The 20,639-nt window shown below is 48.0% G+C and overlaps 1 protein-coding gene across 3 annotated transcripts; it reads left to right on the top strand.

Moving 5' to 3' along the window:
• Positions 1-2,454: 2,454 nt before the first annotated feature.
• On the top strand, positions 2,455-18,965 carry PYROXD2 (pyridine nucleotide-disulphide oxidoreductase domain 2). 3 transcript variants are annotated; one of them, XM_033149905.1, is made up of 16 exons: positions 2,455-2,644; positions 3,507-3,526; positions 3,709-3,802; positions 3,897-3,970; positions 5,454-5,609; positions 7,423-7,576; positions 8,547-8,608; positions 8,740-8,837; positions 9,813-9,954; positions 10,718-10,852; positions 12,511-12,577; positions 14,695-14,851; positions 16,408-16,562; positions 17,080-17,186; positions 17,344-17,464; positions 18,619-18,965. In XM_033149905.1, the coding sequence occupies exons 1-16, from the start codon at positions 2,509-2,511 to the stop codon at positions 18,687-18,689; spliced, it is 1,749 nt and encodes a 582-aa protein (XP_033005796.1). In that variant the 5' UTR covers positions 2,455-2,508; the 3' UTR covers positions 18,690-18,965. The 3 variants fall into 3 exon arrangements, with proteins under 3 accessions (XP_033005796.1, XP_033005797.1, XP_033005795.1); XM_033149904.1 differs by having other exon boundaries at positions 2,457-2,644; positions 12,505-12,577; XM_033149906.1 differs by lacking the exon at positions 5,454-5,609 and having other exon boundaries at positions 2,456-2,644; positions 12,505-12,577.
• Positions 18,966-20,639: the final 1,674 nt, after the last annotated feature.

Below are 20,639 nucleotides of genomic sequence, written 5' to 3'. Positions count from 1 at the left end.
CTTTGCCTAGTGTGGAGATGGCAATAAAAGAGAGGGGGGGCTGTGCTTGCTGAGTTTCTGCCTGCTGTGCAACTTATTTATTCATTTTATCTACTATTTATATACTCCTCTGAGGATAGCTTTCAGCAGAATAAAGCATTTGTCAGGAAAAGGTTGGCAGCTGTTCTTCCAAGGATGATGGGCACAGAGCAAAGAGGACCTTGGCATCAGACTTTTATTAAAGGTTCTATATATACTAATACTGGACTCACTTATCCGAGTGCGGGTGTTTGTTTAGCAAAAAAGATAACCATCCATGTGCCAGGAGGCTCTGAGAAACTCCAAGCATTGAATGAAATACTAAAAAGTCTTTAGAAACATAAATTGTTAAAACAGGCAGGTGAGACCAAGATCAGCCAAATGAGGACCGAGAATACTCAGTGACCATTGTTGTTGTTGTTCAGTCGTGTCCGACTCTTCGTGACCCCATGGACCAGAGCACACCAGGCACTCCTGTCTTCCACTGCCTCCCGCAGTTTGGTCAGACTCATGTTGGTAGCTTCAAGAACACTGTCCAACCATCTCATCCTCTGTCATCCCCTTCTCCTTGTGCCCTCCATCTTTCCCAACATCAGGGTCTTTTCCAGGGAGTCTTCTTATGAGGTGGCCAAAGTACTGGAGCCTCAACTTCAGGATCTGCCCTTCCAGTGAGCACTTGGGGCTGATTCCTTTAAGGATGGATAAGTTTGATCTTTTTGCAGTCCATGGGACTCTCAAGTGACCATACAGTGCTGCTATTTTGTTACAAGGTGGGGGTTAAAAGTGTAAAGTGGGAAAGGGGAGACGGAATCGTGTATCATGGAAGTGGGGCATGGCTGGCTGCTTGGAACCCAGAATCAGGCACAATGTTTTGCTGCAGGTCCCACTTGTGAAATAATCTAAAGTATGCTTCTATTTCATCAAAGATTGGTTTCTAGGCTGAAAAAGAGTGACAAACAGTATAAAGCTGTGTCTTTCTACATTGCCATTTCCTCCTTCATATGGAAACTAATCTGTTTTTTTAAAAAATTAAGTCTCATGGTCACATTCTCATTAAAATGCTAAGCAGAAATATTCTTCAATCTCTGAGAGATCCCTATTTGCAAAGGGATGGTTTGGTACCAAAAACATTGTATAAGATAGTGGATATATCAGCCTACTGTAGTATATAATTATACCAATAGATATCAGAGGTTAATTATTTCATTAAACGCTTGACTGGAAACCCTTCTCATCTCGGCTGCCTGCCTGCGTTGGCATTCAGTAAGGGGGAAATACTCTGCAGTGCTCTGAGCACAGTTCTTTGATTTGGTTTAAAGTCTGGCGTCACTTTCCCAATATCATACTTGAGCTCAAAGTGTACCATAACATTTAAAAAGTAAAATATGTCAATCTATATCCACGTTGTCATAATATCCAAACACAATAGATGAAAAACTGCAGAAGCAATAAACAATTCAATACACAATATAGTTCCATATGCTTAAGTTCCTCTGGGTGCTTTTATTTATAAGGTGGAGTATAAAATAATTCAAAACTAATGTATCAGAAAAAAATTAATTTATATTTGTATTACATTTATATCTCACTTTTCCTACAAGGGGGACAAAGTGGTATGCAGGATTCTCCCCTCCTCATTTTATCCTCAAGAAAACCCTGTGAGGTAGGTCAGGCTGAGAGATTGTGACTTATCCCAGGTCACCCAGCAAGCTTCATGGCTGAATAGGGATTTGTACCCTAGTCTCCCGGGTCGTAGCCCAACACACCAATAAGTAAGCCTGACTGAGTAAACATGCATAGAATTTCACTGCTGAGCCTGACTAGACTGACTACTGCTCCATACCTGGAAATAAGAAATCTTAACAACACAAAACACTGGCCAAGCCAAGGAAGCCCTTATGTCGTCTTTGTAGGTGGATTTCACGCACATCTTTTTTAACCGAGGGTCGTTTCGCCTCTTGCAGCCCAGACACAGATTTACCGCCTCGGTGAGCTCCAGGTTAGCCTTCCACATGCTTCAAGCTGATCATTGACGCTGACAAATTCTAAGGCTGACTCTTGATCAAGACAAATAGGCAGCTCGCCTGGAGCCGCATTAGCGAGGCTTTGCTTGTCTCCTCCCTGGCTTTGCGTGCTCACGTCGCAGCCTCGGGCCCTCTTGCACACTTACAGTTTAGTACTCCCTACAACTCTTTCCATACGTCTCTTTGACCAGATAAGGGGCCTCTTCGTGCATCGGATGAAGGCAGCTGCGCAACTTGCAGCCCAGGAAAGCAGATATGTCCCCCAATAAACTTAACGCGCGCCTTCTCTTCTCTCCTTCCTCGTTTCCCTGCGGACCTTTGCATTTGGGTCGGTTCACTTGCCCGCTCCGTCTGCCCTCCCGCTTCCTCTCGGCCCCTCCTTCTTTGCAAGCTCCCCGCCCCACGCCCCTTCTCCCTGGGACTGGGCTGGAAGCGCGAGGCGAATATCAAAGTCCTTCCAGGCGTCATGATGGCCGCGAGGCCCCGTCGGTGGCTGCGCGCTGCTGCTGCTTTCCTGAGGATCTCGGGGGGCTGCAGAGGGTGCCACGTCGGGGCTGCAGCCTCCCTAAAGAGGGAGTACGACGCCGTCGTGATAGGGGCAGGTGGGTGGCTCAGGCAAAAAAAGCAAGGACCCGGCGTCCAGGTAGGAAACATAATAGTGGGGGTCACCCCGTGCCCAGGGCGGGCTAGCAGGGGGGACCGTGCTAATGAATGCTTCCCACGAGGAAGAGGAAGGCAAACTTTCCTGCAGGAAAAGCGGGGCGAGTAAGTGGGCAAATAATGGTCTTAGGCTGGAAAAGAGCAGAAGGTTGGTTTGGAAAGACGATTGGCCAAATATATGGAGGAAAAGACTTGTTCGAAGCATGTAGCTATGATGGCTATGCTCATCCTCCACAGTCGAGGCAGTCTGCTTCTGAATACCAGTTGCAGGAAACCTGTGAGAACAGGATGCTGGATTGGATGGGCCACTGACCTGATGCACCAGGGCTCTTATTATATTCCTTTTTAAAATTGCCTTTATATCCCACCTTTTTCTCCAAAGAGCTCAAGGTGGCACACATGGTTCTCCCCATCCACAACAACCCTGTGAGGTAGGATAGGCCGAGAGGCAGTGACCGACCCAAGGTGAGCTTCATGGCCAAGTGGGGATTTGAACCTTGGTGCCTTAGGTCTGGGTCCAACAGGACATACTGGCTTACTGGTTTGGTGGTGCTATGCAAAGGGAGGACGCTTTAAACTGGAGGAAGGGTGGCTGGGATTGCCCCTTTATTTGAGAGAAAGCTCCATTGAACTCAGCGGGGCTGACTTCTGAGTAAACATGCTTCACTTCAGACTGTGGGACACAGTTTTGGAAAAGAACAACTTTAAAGAATCCTTAAAAAAAATAGAAGTTCATTGTGGCTACGTAAATTGTGGGAGGAGGAGGTGGCCCAAATCAAAGCTGCTCATCTTGTCTCTTTGCAGGACACAATGGACTGGTGGCTGTGAGTATACTGAGAACTCCTAAGGGGGTCCTCTGGGAAGAGATAGGCTCCGAGGGAGGGGGCTGCTGGTCCCTGCCTGGCTTGTCATCTGGGGAAGTCCATCTTCTTGCCTGGCGATTGTTAAATTCAGCAAAAGGAATGGGACTTATTCATGGCTAAGGGGATGCTTATTGCATCTTCAGGCTGCCTACCTGCAGAAAGGTGGCTTGAAGACAGCTGTGCTGGAAAGAAGACACCTTGTGGGGGGTGCAGCAGTCACTGAGGAGATTATCCCAGGTAAGAGCTGTGCTTCCCGGGTTCTGCCCTCCTGCTTCTCCAGGCAGCATCCGATCACTGCTCCTCAATGCACCTGACATGTACTGTTCTACAGGGTTTCGCTTCTCCAGAGCCTCCTACCTGCTCAGTCTGTTGAGACCCCAGATTTACTCAGAGCTGGAGTTAAAGGTATGGGCTGTTTGTTTGTGCTGGTGGGGCAGGGTGAGCAATTACAGTACAATGGAAATTGCCGGGTTCCTGCATGGTTTCTGGCCATTTTTGCTTGTCTTTTTTTAGGCACCCCCTGAAGCTAAACCCCTGCCAAATTCTCTTCCCTTCCTTCCAAAAATAAAAAGTTCTGATTTGCTGAACGGACCTTGTATCTTCCCAGTTATCCAAAGTTACCATGTAACAAAGACCAGGGCAGTCTCTTTTCAATCTGTCCCCCCCCCCCCTTATAATTTTTAGCCAGCAATTTTAATCCAGGAAGTCAGTCATAGTTCTACCACAGGCCCAGCCCTGTAGAATCCTCTGCCAGCAGAAATGCAGCAGGCCACTTCTGTTTCAGCCTCTAAACACATGCTGAAAATTACTCTATTCTGCTAGGTTTATGGAAAGTACATCTTTCCATAATAATTAATTCGATGATCTCTGGTTTTAAATTTTGTACGTGTTGTTATATATCGATACTGTGGCAAACCACTTTGATATTTTAATGGTATCGTGGTACACACATCTTTTAATAATTTTTTAAAAAGTTTAAACAAACAACAACAAAAACAATTCCAAATCCCAATATTGAGATTACTCTGAAACTCCTGACTTCTCCCCCATCCCTTCCATGGGTCCTAATGATCATATTTACAACTGCATATCAGTATTCATCCAAAAACAAAAAAATCCTTCTAAATTATCCATACTTTCTGTTACTTTACAAGTGTGATTAAAATCCTGCTAATGTTTTAACTTGCTTACAGTAGTCTTGTAAATAAATTATAAACTTTCCCCATTATTTTTTCAAAGTTCTTGTCTTCTTGATTTCTGAGCTTCCCAGTTAATTTTGCCATTTCGGCATAGTCCATCAACTTGGTTTGCCATTCTTCTTTGGTCAGGGTTGTCTCTTACATCTTTTAATAAATTAATATGCTTGGATGACTAAGCTACCAGGTTCCTACACATTCTGACTGGAGTACCTCTGCCACCCAAGTTGTACATTCTGAAATAGTCATTCTCCATCCCTCTGTCTTGGTATCCCGTTTGGCACTGAGGTAGATAGATACTTATAATCTAAAGGCTGTCAGTTACTAGGTTTAGGCTGAGAAGGTAAGGTTTTTATTCATTTAAGTCGGGAGATGACATGCCTATCCATGTTTGTTCAGAAGCAAGTCCCACTACGTTCAATGCTCACTTCTAGTTAGGTAGGTGCATGTGGGACTGCAGCCTTGGTTGGCGGATGACACAGTTCATAAAATTCTGAATGATATGACCAATGGGCACAAATTCTAAGGCCAGTGTTCACTACATGGTCTTGGTTGAGGCCCATAGGCCTGTGACAGTGAAGCCTCCTAAAATCTAAGGACCAAGCAGTTTATATCTGTCTCACCTCATGTGCATGATAATTCAGCATGTTCTGTGTCCAGGTCTAGAGGCCATGCTGCCTTCTGTCTTCCAGAGGTATGGTTTAAAAGTGCTTCCACGTGACCCTTATTCCTACACACCGCTGCTGGAGGATGGTCGGGCCGGAAAAGCCCCCCGCTCACTGCTGCTGGGGAACAACATGGCTGACACACAGAGCCAGATTGCCCAGTTCTCTGTAAAGGATGCCCAGGTATTGTGGGGGAAACTTCCTTGGGTATGGAGGGGCGAGAAGCAGGCCCAGCCCAAGACATTTTGTTGTTGGAGGGGGGAATGGTCAAACACAGCCTCCTGCCCAGCCAAGTATTTTTGGCTCCTGAGGGGAAATCGCCCAAAGCATCCCTCTGGCAGTAAAAAAATACAATAGTAATAATCATAGAAGCGGCTTGCTGGGTGGGCCAAAACCAATATGATAGCTTCCCAGCAGTTGAGTTGCTGTCGCTTACCAAGATGGGGAGCAGAGAGGTGGCAGGGAGCTCAGCACATTGCAAACATACTGGCAGGAGTGTTGGATTGGCTTCGCCATTGTGTTTGCACCACAACATCCTCCCTGCAACTTTTTATAACCCACCTGCCGGGAGGCTATTGTAGCAGCTCCACCCCACTTGGTGATTTGCTTCTAGATAGATAGATAGATAGATAGATAGATACTTTATTGTCATTGTATATAGTACAACGAAATTGAATGCCATCTCAAATTTACAGCCACATATATGCTTTTATACATTTACAGCCACACATACACATACATAGCATCCATCACGACTCCCCAAGATCATATCATTTGGTTACAGCATTTAAAATAGTTATAGTTCTTGGATAAAAACTGTTTTTTAGTCTATTCATTCTTGATTTAATTGTTCTGTATCTCTTGCCCGAAGGCAACCGTGCAAACAGACTATATCCAGGATGAGATGAATCCTGTAGAATGTTGTTTGCTTTTTTGAGACAACGGGAGCTATATGGGAGAGGATGACCGATAATCTTTCGGGCTGTGGTTATGACCTTCTGGAGCATTTTCCTATCAGTGACTGTGCAACTGGCAAACCAAGCACAGATACAGTATGTAAGAATGCTCTCTATGCTGCCTCGATAGAAGGACACCAGCAGTCTCTCACTCAGATTGTTCTTCTTTAAAAGTCTGAGGAAATAAAGTCTCTGCTGGGCCTTCTTTACCAGAGCAATGGTATTAGTGCTCCAGGTCATACCCTGCTCGAGAGTAACACCCAGAAACTTGAATGCAGCCACCCTCTCCACCCGGTTCCCACCAATATACAAGGGCTGAATGTCGGCCTTTTTCCCCCTTTAGTCCACTACCAGTTCCTTGGTCTTAGCAATATTAAGTACCAGATTATTTTCTCCACACCAACCACAGAGCCGCTCCACCTCATCTCAATAGGCGGACTCATCCCCCTCAGAAATGAGCCCCACCACAGTGGTGTCATCAGCAAACTTGATGATTTTGTTGCTAAGATGGGTAGCTGTACAACCATACGTATAGAGGACATAGAGCAGGGGACTCAACACACAACCCTATGGGGAGCCGATGTTAAGGCTGAGGGCTGTGGACATATATGACCCTACTCTAACCCTCTGAGAGCGGTCTGACAGAAAGTTCAAAACCCAGAGACAAATGGAGTTAGAAAGTCCAAGCGCCTCTAGTTTGGACATCAATCTATGGGGGGAGGATAGTGTTGAAAGCAGAGCACAAACAGCATCCGCAAAGTAAATAATTTGCTTTCATGACAGCTAAAATCAGCTGCCTTAGGTAGCTTCCTCATTCTGCCTAATGGTTGCATCGGCCTGGGTAAAAGCGTTTAATGAGTCAGGGCCACAGGGCGCTGGAAACTGGGCCCAAAGACCTGCAGGGACTGACTGGGCCCCAAACACTCACGCCTGGCCTGTGAGAAAACATTCCTTTGGCAAATGGAAGTTGTTGTCTTGGGAGAATCTCGGCCTGACATGGCTGATGGAACAGCACACAGCAGGTTTTTTCCCCTTTGTAGGCCTTTCCCCAGTATGAGGCGTTCATGAACCGCTTGGTGTCAGCCATAGACCCTCTTCTTGATACCTGCCCTTTGGACGTGGCTGGTTTCAGCCAGGGCTCCCTTCTTCAGAAGCTCAGAGCCTTACGAGGCCTACGGGCCCTGATCCGTGCAGGTAAAGGATGGAGGGGCTAGACCAACATTCTTGGGATCAGGGTGGCCTTAAATCAAGAATGTGTGCCCACTGGATTTCCCCTCATTGGCCATTTTGTGTGTGTATGTGTGTGTGACTGAACCTCTGACCTAACTACTTAAACCGGGGTAGCTAACGTTGTTGGTCTCAGACGCACATTTGGAAATCTAGGGAACTGTTATGGGCACCACAAAATACCCATTTCACAAAAGGGAAATTGGCAATGCTCAGCCTTCCCCTTCAAACATAAAACAAATGGAAAACTTGCACTCCCCAAACAACCAAATACGAGCCAAAACAGCAGGGCCCACCCCCTCAAAATGACGAAAGCAACACTCAGTTGTTAAAAAATAAAAATTGGGTGGAGCAGGGAGATTTGTGGGCATCAGGGGGAGTCTGTAGCTCCTGTGGTACTTGTGAGTGCCACATTAGAGACCCCAGATGTAGACAGTGTGTCAGATCCCCTTTAGACGTTGAACTTCAGCTGCCATAATCCCCACCCATTGGTCATGGTGACTGGGCCTGATGGGAATTAGAGTTCAACGATGTCTGAAGTTTAGCAGGTTTCTCAACCCTACCCTTCATTTATCTCTCTACCAGCCCTTGGTTGCTCTAAGCACAGGTTGTTTACAACCAGAACAACCCCCCCCCACACACACCAGGTGGTGTGCTGGGGGGGGGGCAATAGTGGGAGAGGGCTGCTGTCTTCATGGACTTCTCAGAGAGATCTGGCTGGCCACTGTGACAAAGGTGATGCTGGATTTGATAGACCATTTGTTTGATCCAGCAGGGCTCATCCCTTGACTTGGCTCAGTCGCTTGCCTGACCAGCGGGAGAAGCAATGCTCACCTGGTTAAACCTTTCCTTAGGGACTGCCTGAGGTTCAGGGATGCTCTTTCATCTCTGGCTCTGTATTTGAACTACACCGCATCCCTGTTTTCCTTTTTGCCAGGCTTTACTCTGGGGAAACAGCTTCCGCAATATTATCAGGTTCTGACGGCCCCCATTTCCAAGGTAAGAACCACTGCATGACCCAGTCAGAATCCCTCCTGCTCATCAGAATGGTTTCTGCTCCTTCTGTAATCAATCAGCAGGTTCCTTTAGATGTTCCATAGTGAGCCTGTTTCTCTTTCATCTTGTTGCAGATCTTGGATTTGTGGTTTGAGTCAGAGCCCCTGAAAGCAACACTGGCAACAGATGCGGTGATAGGTGCCATGGCTGGTCCCCACACACCAGGCAGTGGGTAAGGTTCTGTTCTGGCACACACAGCCTTTGGTTTTTGCCCATCTTGCCTCTGTGCACACCCTTCCCACCCCCCGTTTCAGGTTTGGCCCCAAACTCTCTTGCTTATGTGAATATCCAGAGCGGAAGCGGGGAACCTGGGGCTCTCCAGATGTTGTTGGACTCCAGCTCCCATCAGTTCCAGCTGGTGTGGTCAGAGGTCAGGGATGAAGGGAGCTGTGGTCCAGCAACATCTGAAGAGCCTCAAGTTCCCCATCCCTGGTCTACCAGAGCCATCAGAGGTCTGCAGGTGGGCAATGCTCAACACAAGCAGAAATGAGTTATACCATACTTAAGAACATCGTGGGCCAGGTTCAGCTAACTAGTTGCACTAGCAGAAGGCAGCACAATGAGTCCCACCAGCGCAGTGGGACCCCCCCCCCACCATGTCAGGTCTGTTGTGCCCAGGTCCTGCTTGTAGGATTCCCAAAGGCATTGGGGATGCTGGACTAGATGGGCCAGTGGTCTGGTCTAGCAGGTGCTTCTTGCACTCTTATATTTCTTCCCCGTGTCCCCCCCCACCTTCCCATCAGCTCTGGGTCATCAGGAGAAACACCCCCCCCCCCAGGAGGAGAGGAGATTGTTCCCATCAGGCAAGCAGAAATGCTTGCGCCGACAGAGCGATCTCCTTAGCGCTGCTTTCAATTCCACCCCATGCTTTTAATTTTTTTGTCGGTCCTTCGGGACTGAAAATGTAGAGCATTAAATATTGTTAAAAATGAAGCCATTAATGATAACAACATGTGCTCGAAGGGGAAAGTGCCGTGCATTGTAACAGAGCCCTGCTTAGATGAATGCAAGCAGGAGGTAAAGAAAGCTGAGATGGCGCCTAGCATGCCTGGCCAGCTTCTGCCGGGGAGATGCTGCATCCTCTGCCATGCTCTGGGAGCTCTGAGCCCTGCCTGTGGCAGCCCCTAACTCTTGGTCTTTCTCGTAGGTATGTGCTGCTGCACCATGTGATGGGTGAGCTGGAGGGGCGCCAGGGGGCCTGGGGCTACGTGGTTGGGGGCATGGGAGCGCTTTCCCAGGCCCTGGCCAATGCTGCAACTGCACTCGGGGCTGAGATCTTCACGGAGAAGGTGGGTGGATCCAATGAAGGGCAAGCAGTGCAGTGCGAGGGATACTGACATGCTGGGATGGCAAAGGGGAAAGAAGTTACCCTGGCACAATTGTGCTGGTCTGCGTGGCAGCAAAAACAACCAAGAGTCTCGTGGCACCTTAAAGATGAACAAGTTTGGCATAGGCTTTCCTGGACCAGAGTCCACTTTATCAGATGCACGGAGCCTAATCCTCAGTCGCAGTGACGTACACGTTTACAAATGAAGGTTAGAGCCTTGAAAGCAGTGAGGCCAGAGGGAAATTAAAAGCAGAAAAAGTGTAGGCAGAAGCAATGCAATTATAGCCAGAATGCACACAGAGTAAGTGCAGTGCCCGTTTGCAACTGCAGTGAGAGGTGACAAAACTCGGCAACACTGATTTAATCTGTAGCGGGACAGGAAATCATTGTCTCTATTCAGACCCAAATGGATAGAGGCGAACCTCTCGGTGAATGGTGCTTCAGCAGACTCTGGTCCACAAAACGCCCTGGTGATTATCCTGGAGCAGTGAATGCAGTCGCTTGGTGCCAATGGGACGCCACGTTTGGCATGCACCAGAAGACAGAGGCAAAATGACACTCTCCAAAATGACAGTGATGTTGGCATCCCTGGAGATTTTTGTGGGGAGGATGAGAAGCTGAAGCCAGGGTCCTTCTTACACCTGCTGGTATCTTGTTGATATGGGGCAGGTGGGAATTAGCTTTCTCCAGGGACTCATTATACTCCCCTCTTCTCAACCCTGCAGGCTGTTGCCCAGATTCTTCTGAGCTCAGATGGGAAGGCGCAAGGTGTTTGCCTCCAGGATGGAACAGAAGTGAAGAGCCGCCTGGTCCTGTCAAATGCATCTCCGCAGCTCACCTTTCTGGAATTGACTCCTCAGGTGAGTCCTCTTCCTTGGCATAGCATGGGAAGGCCTGGGGGGGGGGGTTTCTCCAGACTTTCCCCACTATCCTTGGTTTTTCCTATCAAGCAGCAGGATGCCCAGAGCTTGCAAAGGATGTAAGGTATGTCTATTTGCACTCTGGTCCTTGAGGGACAATACCAGTTTATTGCAGATACCCTGGAAGAGTGGGGAGCAGAGGGGGCTAGAGACACCCCCCTTTAAGATTTGCCAGTGGGCTGAGCCCTCACGTAGGAATGATTGAGCAAAATATACTGCTGCTCTGGTCCAGGCTAACTGACAAAGCCCAGTTTCTAGAACTCAGTAGCCAGTTGCACCATCTTGCTTTCTGTACCTGCAAACCAAAGTGTTGCTGTGAAAGGAGGAACTGAGCTGACCAGAGACTGAATGTGTGGAGAGAGAGGGAGGCAGAGTTGAGGATGAGAGTGAAGACGCTGAGCCCCAAACAGTGTGCTTCTGGTATCTCCTACTCTTCCATAATATTTGTGAACTATGTGTTTTCAGTACAGCTGGGAAACCCTCTCAAATTTAATGTTTAATCTAATATTGGACCACTGTGAGTCACCCTGCCTTAAAAACACTTCAGGGCTCTCTGGTCTGCTGTATTCGGGGGGAAGGTACTGTCTGGGAGCGCTGCCTTCATAGGTAGATTATTATTATTATTATTATTATTATTATCAGTTTTTAATGTTTGATGTTTTGGTGTGTTCCTTTATACTTCATTGGAAGCCGCCCATAGTGGCTGGGGCAACCGAGTCAGATGGGTGGGGTACAAGAAATGTATTGTTATTATTATTGGTGCACTTGTAAATGGGTAAAAGAGTACAGTATTGGAAAATGATACATAATGAATTGAAAAGAAATGTTCAAAAGTACTCCCCCCCCAAAAAAAACCCCAGAGTCTTTTCTGTTGAGGATAATTCAGACTAAAATTCCCAGGTATCAAAAAAGGTTATTTATGTATGCCACTACTGTGGCCCATGTTTTGTTAGCCCCAAAATGGAAAATGAGCGAGGTCCCAACCAAAGAAGAAGGGGAACTTAAATTGACAGAATATGTGCAGCTTGCAGACTTAACATATAGAATAGGAGAACAAGAATAACATACGTTTAGAGAAGACTGGAAAACGTTTATTGAATATATGGGAAATAACTAGTTACAGCTTAAAACGCTGGCAGCATTAAGATAAATTCAATAAGTGTAGATAGGTTTTGATGGATGTAGTACTGGAATAATGAATGGTATAGTTTTTGTAAAATATGCAGGGATTTATGATATGCAAAATGAACCCATGGAAAGAGAAGAAGGGAAGTCATTAAAAATCAGTACTTTAAATTGTAAAACAGAAAATTTAATAAAAAATTATATAATGAGTGTGTCTGTGTGTGTGAGAAATGTATTATTATTATTATTATTATTATTATTATTATTATTATTATTATTATTATTATTTGCATTAGCATCAGAGGCAATGAACTGGCTGCCCAGGATGCTAGTACAGCAACATCCTTTGGGGGGACTGTGATTACCAGCTATTAAAGTGTGTGTGTGTGTGTGAGAGAGAGAGAGAGAGCAGTTCAACCTCCAGTTTTCTTCCAGGAGCTCATTCTGTGCCTGGCTCTTCTCTCTAGGAGCAGCTGCCCCCAGAATTTGTCCAGAGAATCTCCCAGTTCGACTCACGCTCTCCAGTCACCAAGATCAATGGTGAGTATTGCATGGAGGCAAAATGGGCCAGATGCTTACATGCAAAGTTTCTGCACTTCCACGGTCCTGCAAACAGGAGGCGGGAGAACAGTCACCCTGTGGATGAAGAACGTAAGCATTTACACGTGGAAGAGAGGGGATGTCTTTCAATGTCTTGCCCAAGGGCAGTAGATGCAAACGTGGACCTTGTGCCAAGTGAGGCCAGCAGCACCATGTGTGGCCAGCAGAGGGAGCAGTAACACTACTAATGGGTGGTTTTTCAAGAAGGTTTCAAGGAGCAGGTTCATTCATTTGTATGCCTCTTCCCCCCGCCCCGCCCCCCCACCCAAAATCATGCTCAAAGCGGATAATAACAAAGAAAACGGGAATGCATTTCAAGCAAACAGTACAAAAACAATTTCATAACAACAGCAAAAAAATAGCAAATGTAATAACATTCAAAAAATGCATTTTGATACAATAAATATAACAAGATTGCTTAAACAACACGCAGCATTCAGTAGCAAACATAACAAGGGCGCATCAGTTTCACCTGTGTCCTAGAAACACCCCTTCCCCTGACGTTGCTCAGGGTCCCTCCCCTGCAGCACTTGCAAGGCTTCCAAGGGCAAGAAGGGTGGTGGTGGCTGGAAACAACCCCCCGCCCCATAATGATGTGGTCTATGTCTTCCCAATAAAATGCCCAAGCCAGCTGCTGGGAGAATAGAGGGAAGAACTGGGGAAGCAGGACTCCAGGGCTCCTATTTTCTCTTCCGTAAAAACCCTGGGTTCACCCTGCTCTCCCCTCCCCATGAATATTTATGCAGCTTTCTCCTAAAACCTCTTAATAATCAAAGAAGTGGTTGGTAGACATTTCCCCCCCCCCGCCCTTGCTGTTTCCTTGCTGATAGCGTGTTGGTGGCAGAGGGGCATGTATCCAGCCAGGACGGAGGGGCTGGATTTTCCCTTTCTCACAGATGACTGGCCTGCCTGCTCTTTCCCGCAGACGCTGTTAATAAATCCAAATACCACTTGGCTATAAAATAACAATGTGTTCATGCAGCTGTACCCAGACGCACCCTAATAAATTAGGCGCAATGTGCTAAAAAGTGCCACCTCCGTCCTGCACCAAAAGGCAAGCCACTCGGACACCACAGAGGGTGTTTGTGCTTTATTTGGAAATGGGGACATTGCTTTTAGAACTTGGAAGCAGGTCCACCGTACAAAATGTGCATGGATGCAGAGCAGGGGTGGTGAATCGCAGGCCCTGAAGGCCTTCTATCAAGTGCCCTTGGGACTCTTCCCAGAACGCACCTTCAGCCTTACTTTACATCCTTCTTGTTTTTGCCCAGCTGGAATGAAGATCATGAGTGGCTGGGGTCTCACTGGCACTGCACCTCGCAGAGTCCCAGGTGACCTGAAAGCAAAGTAGTAGTAGTAATAATAATAATAATAATAATAATAATAAATTTATTATTTATACCCGGCCCACCTGGGTGGGTTTCCCCAGCCACTCTGGGCAGCTCCCAACAGAATATTAAAAACACGATAAAACATTAAAAACTTCCCTAAACAGGGTTGCTTTCAGATGTCTTCTAAAAGTCAGATACTGTAGTTGTTTATTTCCTTGACACCGGATGGGAGCGCGTTCCACAGGGTGGGCGCCACTACCGAGAAGGCCCTCTGCCTGGTTCCCTGTAACCTCACTTCTCGCGGTGAGGGGGCCCTCAGAATGCCCTCAGAGCTGGACCTCAGTGTCCGGGCTGAACGATGGGGGTGGAAACACTCCGTCAGGTATACTGGGCCAAGACCGTTTAGGGCTTTGAAGGTCAGCACCAACACTTTGAATTGTGCTCGGAAACGACCTGGGAGCCAATGTAGGTCTTTCAAGTCCGGTGTTATGTGGTCTCGGCGGCCACTCTCAGTCACCAGTCTAGCTGCCATATTCTGGATTAATTGTAGTTTCCAGGTCACCTTCAAAGGTAGCCCCACACAGAGCGCATTGCAGTAATCCCAAGTATTGAAAATGAGGTGGGAGTTGTGGGGCTTAGCACAAAAGACTTGGGCCTTGGGCCCCCTTTGCCCCTCCCCTGACACCACCCCTGTCCAGCCTCACCCTCCGTTCCTTCTGTCCACAGTGGCTGTGGATCGTTTGCCTGATTTCCGAGCGGCCCCCAATGCCAGGGATGGCTGCCCCTTGCCCCATCACCAGTGCTCCATCCACCTCAACTGTGAAGACATACAGCTCTTGCACCAGGCCTTTGAAGATGCCTGCCAGGGGAGACCGTCAAGCAGGTATGGGTGGGAATGCTAATCCTCGCAAGGACTGACTGGCACAGGTGGGCAGGATGGGGAATCCTTTAGCTAAAATTGGCCCCATCCTAGCCAAGGAACAAGAACAGCTAAGGGGAAGAATGTGCTTAAAACTGAGTTACAAGGGGCTCTTGTTTTGTGTCAAATAGCTGTGAGTGGACCCTGGTTGCTGCTTTCTTGCATCTGTAAATCCCTCTGCCAGGCAAGTCCCCTAAGTGACCCAGAGCCTCATGTCCTGTTTCCTAACACTGCACTTGTTTGCGAATCAGAAGAGCCCAGATTTGTCTCCCTCGTTGTTCCCAAAGCCCAAACGGAGATCAGCTGTAAGAAGGGAGAGAAAATGTAAAAATTGCAGAGGAGAGCTGACCGCTGCAGAAACCCACATTGCTCACGGCAGCCTCATTTTGGCATAGTTCCTAGTCTCAAGACCTTACCATGATATGATCCTGGTCTAATGAGATAAAACTCCTCTTCTTGAAAAACAAATGGATATTGTCAAGTTCTTCTCCGGCATATTTATAATCTTGCGTGTGCTTTGGGAAGCACTGTTTCCTACACACACAATTAGCTGTTTTAGACGCTGGAGTGTCTGCCAGCCTTCTGCCCCAGGGACGGGTGCAGGGCAGACACTTTCATTTAGATGCACCTCCTGCATCGCCGGCTTTTGGCAACCGTTCTGCTTCGCCTTCCATTGCAAACTCCCTGAAACAGCAAGAGGCTCTGCACCACCACCCTGTGTCGCTCTGGTTATTATCATTTGTTCTGCCCTTTAAGAGCAGAATATAAATTACGGTATATTCCCTCTTGCAGTTCACCTTGGAGTTCAACCTCTTATAGTGTCCATTGTACAGAAAACAAATAAAGCATGTTTACCTAGAGGTCAGTTCCATTGAGCTTAATTTTACTTACTCCTAGATATATGTGCATAGAATTGCATCCTTGGGCTTTAAGCATTGTGTTCTTAACAACATGTTAGATTAAGCTGGAAAATGGAAAGCTGCATCTTTCATATTCAACACTCCCGAGCACTGGGCCACCTCTGTCACAAATACAGTACATGTTTACCGTATTAGTTTATGGGAATAACCATTGCTCAATAACCTTTTTTATTGTTCAACACCAAGCAAGTAGGAAGTATGCAGCATTGTCCTGCATTGTTATCACTCTACATACTACTCTGCATACCACAATGAGTTATTACCAGGCTTGTGGCCATCTTCTCTTCTAAATATGTGTCCCTCTTACATCCCCTTCTGCTGCAACAGTGATGGTGGCCCTCCAGAAATCGCTGGACTCCAGCTCCCATCATCTCCAGCCAGCATGGCCAGTAGTCAGGGATGGTGGGAGAGTCCAGCAACATCCACAAGTTCCCCAGCCCTGCATTACGCGATACCTGCAGGTCTACAGCCAGAGTCGAGTCACTGCTCGAAGCCTTGCTGGTGCAAGATGAAAAGTTCAGTAGGGCTGAAGCAGCTGCACTGAGGTTCTTCTGGACTTGACCCCGAGCGTTCCTGCTTGGCCTCTCTCTCCCGTTCCAGGCCCATGATTGAACTGTGCATCCCGTCTGCCCTGGACCCCACACTGGCTCCGCCGGGCTGCCACGTGGTCTCTCTCTTCACTCAGTACACCCCCTACACGCTGGCCGGAGGGAAGCAATGGGATGACCGTGAGCGTGAGGACTACGCTGACCGAGGTACAACCATTGCACAGAGGACTGGAAGGAGCAATGGTGGTTTTGTGCTGCCTCTCAGGAAAGGGGAGAATTTTGCATTTTAGGGAAGGCCTTACCACCTACCCCAAACCTTACTCCATTGGGCCATGTCTCTCATTTCCCATTTGCAAATCCCTGTGCTTCACACACGTCTGGTCCCCTTCGCTTTTGGGAGAGAACCCTCCTGCTTAAAACTGCCTAGCACAGTCTTCTCTGGGTCTAGTTGTTGCCCACTAGCCCACAAGCTGTTCTTTCATGAGTCTGCCAGGGGTGCCTGGAGACCAATGCCCAGGGTCAGCTGAGAAGGGATTTCTCCATGGTGCCTAAGTGTGATTGTCTAGTCTTAGTGGCTCTTGGGTGCTTAAATTCCAGTTGAATCCTTGTCAGAAAACCAGGTGGTTTTTTGGGAGTGGGTGGGTGGGAATCCTGGGTGACTGATACTTAGTCTTCCTTGAGGCAACTCTCAGTCTTTCCCATGTGGCATCTCTTCCCCTTGTAGTCTTTGATTGTGTTGAAGCCTACGCCCCTGGGTTCAAGGCCTCTGTCATCGGCAGGGATGTCCTGACGCCTCCAGACCTTGAGCGGATCTTTGGCCTACCTGGTGGGGTATGTATTGGCTGAGAAACTCTGCCCATAGACTCTCCTGCCCAGCTTTGCCTTGCATCTCCCAGCCTCCACTTCTCGACCTCCTTTGTACTGGGAAACAGAGACAGGGCACTGCTGCTTCCCAGCCACCTTGTCTGATGCTGCTTCTGGTTTTCAGAACATATTCCATGGAGCAATGTCTCTGGACCAGCTGTATTTTGCCCGGCCAGTGCCTTCCTATTCCAGCTACCGATCTCCAGTGGAAGGCCTCTACCTCTGTGGAAGTGGCGCCCATCCTGGTACGTATCTGGCAGGGGCAGCGCAAGGCCAGACGAGGCGTGTCTGTGCTGCTGCAGCAACGAGGGGGAGAGCCTGGCCTCGGTGGGAAGGGGGTGGCTAGAGAGGACCAGGGAGAAGGGTGGGCTCTCTGGTTGTGTTCCTGGTCCACCTTTCCCTAAAAGCCCATGACACTGGATGCAGCATTGCTGTGGAGTGAGTTTGTTATGCTCCTCTAAGGTGTCTCTAGAGCTGGGTCTCAGGCTGTGCCTTTGGGGAGAGGAGCAGAAGGCTTTCTTTGCCGAAGGACAAGAGAGAGAGGGCACTCTGTGGGTGCCCCACCCTGGAGTGGGTGGAAATGCTGGGTTTTTTTTACTCTTAAAGATTCTGCCTGTGTATGTAAGCCTGCTTGTTTAATTTTTCAATGTATTTCTTTACGTTTCGGTTTTGCCTTTTGCCCCGCCCACTTCAGCTTTTTGCTCCGCCCACTCTTGGAATGTGACCCTCCTCAGAAGGTTGGGCTCAAACAGGTTTCCCACCCCTGCTGTAAAGGACAGACACTTGTGTGTGCTCACCTTTCCCCCTGTGCTGCAAATCCCAATGAAACCCCTCCTCTCCTCTCTTTTACTTCAGCTCAAGGAGAAGGGGTTTTTCACTGTGACAGGAGAAAGGGTTAACACCACTGACCCTCTCCCCCATAGCTTCTATTTAAAACAAAACAAGCAAAATTCAACATGTACATCAAATGCAAAGCGCACATTTTATGCGCTGTGTCAGTGGCTTTGGCTTAGGTGTGCCTGGGATAGGTAGAGCTTTTGGTGTCTGGAAGGATAAATGGAGGCATTCCTTGCCTTGTCTTCAGCCTCCTCCCTCCTGGCTAACGCTGGCTTGGGACTGGATTGTGAATCTTCTCTGTGGGGCATTGTTAGGTTGTTTGAATGCTTTCTTACGATGCAGCTTAAGAAGGGGAACGAAAGGAGGTGCTCTCCCTTCTCTAGGGTTCTTGCTGTGGGGAATTGTAGTCCCTTCCCATTCCTGCCCTGCTAGGGGGTGAGTGAACTGGGTTCAAGGATTCCCAGTGGCAAATACCCACAAGAGTTCTACCATTTGGCTTGCTGGCTGTGGACTTGGTTAAGCTGCCCACCCTATTCTTGCAACATCTCCCTTTTCTTCCCAGGAGGAGGTGTCATGGGAGCGGTGGGGCGCAATGCGGCTAGAATGGCTCTGGAGGATTTTAAGCAGCTGTGACCTCCCCAGGGAGGACCCTTGAGCTGCCCTGGCTCAGGGAAAGGGACTGACGGGAAGCCACTCTGCTGCGTTCTGTCTCTGGGCCCAGTGCTAGAGAGAGATCTCTGGTCTTTTGCTCTGGGCATTGCACAGCCATGGAGCAGTAGGTGGGCGCTGCTCTTGCAGACAGATGGACACAAGTGTGCCACAAGCGTGTTTGCAAAATGCTCTTGCTACCACTACCGCTCCCAGCTTTATAAATCAGCTAATGCACTCCTCCTGAATGCTCCTATTGTACCCGAGGCTGCAGTTTCTTGCAAAGGCTGCGGTTTCTGCTTCCTTCCTTCTTGGGCTGGTTGGGAGATGCATCCTGTGGTTCCTGCTACAGGAAAAGGGGCAAAGTTTAGAGTCCTGGGTGAGGCTGGCTCCTGAATAGAGACTGGGTATTTTAGTAGACTAGGGACCCATTGAGTTAAAATGCCCTGCAGCACCAGCATTTCTTCTGAAAGCCCGTCTCTGCTGCCCAACTTAGGATATAGGAGTTTGTCTTTGAGAGTCTGACCATTGGGTCCATCTAACTCAGGCGTGTCTGTACCAATTGGCTGTAGCTCTCCAGGGTTTCAGGCAGGGATGCTCTCCAAGCTCTACCTGGAGATGCCAGGGATTGATCCTGGGACCTTTTGCATGCAGACAGATGTTCTGCCGCTGAGCTTACATCCCTTCCACCCCAACTTACAAGACAGCATCTTAGCTTCTGTTCTTTAACGTGCTAAAACACAGACATTCTGCAAACATGGCTCCAAACACTGAACAAACTGTCCTGAGAAACATCTTAAAATCTACTCATCTCTGGAAGCTCAGTGTTGCATGCCACCCCAATCTCAGAGCGGTGCAGGATTCCAGAGTTTCCAGGCACTTACCCAGGGTTTGTGTTTCCTTTGGAAATGAGGCACAGCAGAGACTGTGGTGTCTTTATGATATATGGTTTATTTACACACATATACAACCTGAGCCTGCGATAGAGGGATTCACAGCATCTACACCTCAAGAAGGTCTTGTTTTTCCTCATAGCCACAGCCTTGGCATCCAGCAGAAATCAATCATTGCTCTGCTTCTCTCCCTTTCCAGCTTGCTGCTTTGCTTCTAGCTCACATCACTACAACTCTCTGCCCTCCACTCTGCCTTTGTCCTTCTAAGTACCCACAAGTTGGGGGAGGACAAGACCACTTGTCATCTTGCACAGAGCCCCTTTCCTTTGTTCCCCTTCACCCATCACCCATGCTAGCGCCTCAACAGGAAGCTAGCCTGGCTCATGTTTTAACACTTGCTGGGTCCAGGGGTTAGGAGTGTTCTAGCATATAGCCTATTCCCCACCCCCAATTCATAAAACAAGAAACAAGGCCAAGTTGTTACAGTGCTGCCTTAGCTAAGGGGCAAGGAGAGTCGGCTGCTATTTGTGTCTGTTGACCTTGTGCTCCCTATCCAAAGCCGGACATGCCTGGCTGAGCCCCAGTCCAAAAGAGCCATATTTCTCACTAGCAAAGAGCAGCTGCTTGCAAACACCTCTCTGCATTCGGACTGCAAATCCAGCTTAGGAAGTGGCCGGTAGCCAGCTGTCCTCTGGCAAGGGCTGCTGTTGGATTTTGTGCCCGAGGCAGCCTGATGATCCCACGAATCAGTTGCACTGGCTTTCGTCCAGTTCCATCCCATTGAAATCAATGGGATAAATCAGCTTAAATCTAAATACTCTGCTTTAATTGGCGGATGGAACTTAGCCAACGTGTGTTGACACAATAAGGAAAAATCGATAGCTAACTTTCCTCCCTAGCTATGATGGATTGATTTCATGTGAAGAAATGATTGTAAAATCATTGCCAACGGTACACTTAGAAAATATATGCCCAAAGATTAAAGAGTTTTTAAAAGACTGAGAACCCAATCTTCCTTTGTAATAATCTTTCACACTTTTTT

This window comes from Lacerta agilis, chromosome 5, assembly GCF_009819535.1.
Source record: "Lacerta agilis isolate rLacAgi1 chromosome 5, rLacAgi1.pri, whole genome shotgun sequence".
NCBI classification, from domain to species: Eukaryota; Metazoa; Chordata; class Lepidosauria; order Squamata; family Lacertidae; genus Lacerta; species Lacerta agilis.
The sequence above is the reverse complement of the archived record's forward strand: the minus strand, read 5'-3'. Positions and strand labels throughout refer to the sequence as shown.

Bases quoted from the DNA above. Each gene is read 5' to 3' on its own strand.
- PYROXD2 (XM_033149904.1), top strand. From the start codon at position 2,509: ATGATGGCCGCGAGGCCCCGTCGGTGGCTGCGCGCTGCTGCTGCTTTC. The intron at 7,577-8,546 runs GTAAAGGATGGA...CCTTTTTGCCAG, and splicing joins ACGGGCCCTGATCCGTGCAG to GCTTTACTCTGGGGAAACAG. The intron at 9,955-10,717 runs GTGGGTGGATCC...TCAACCCTGCAG, and splicing joins CTGAGATCTTCACGGAGAAG to GCTGTTGCCCAGATTCTTCT.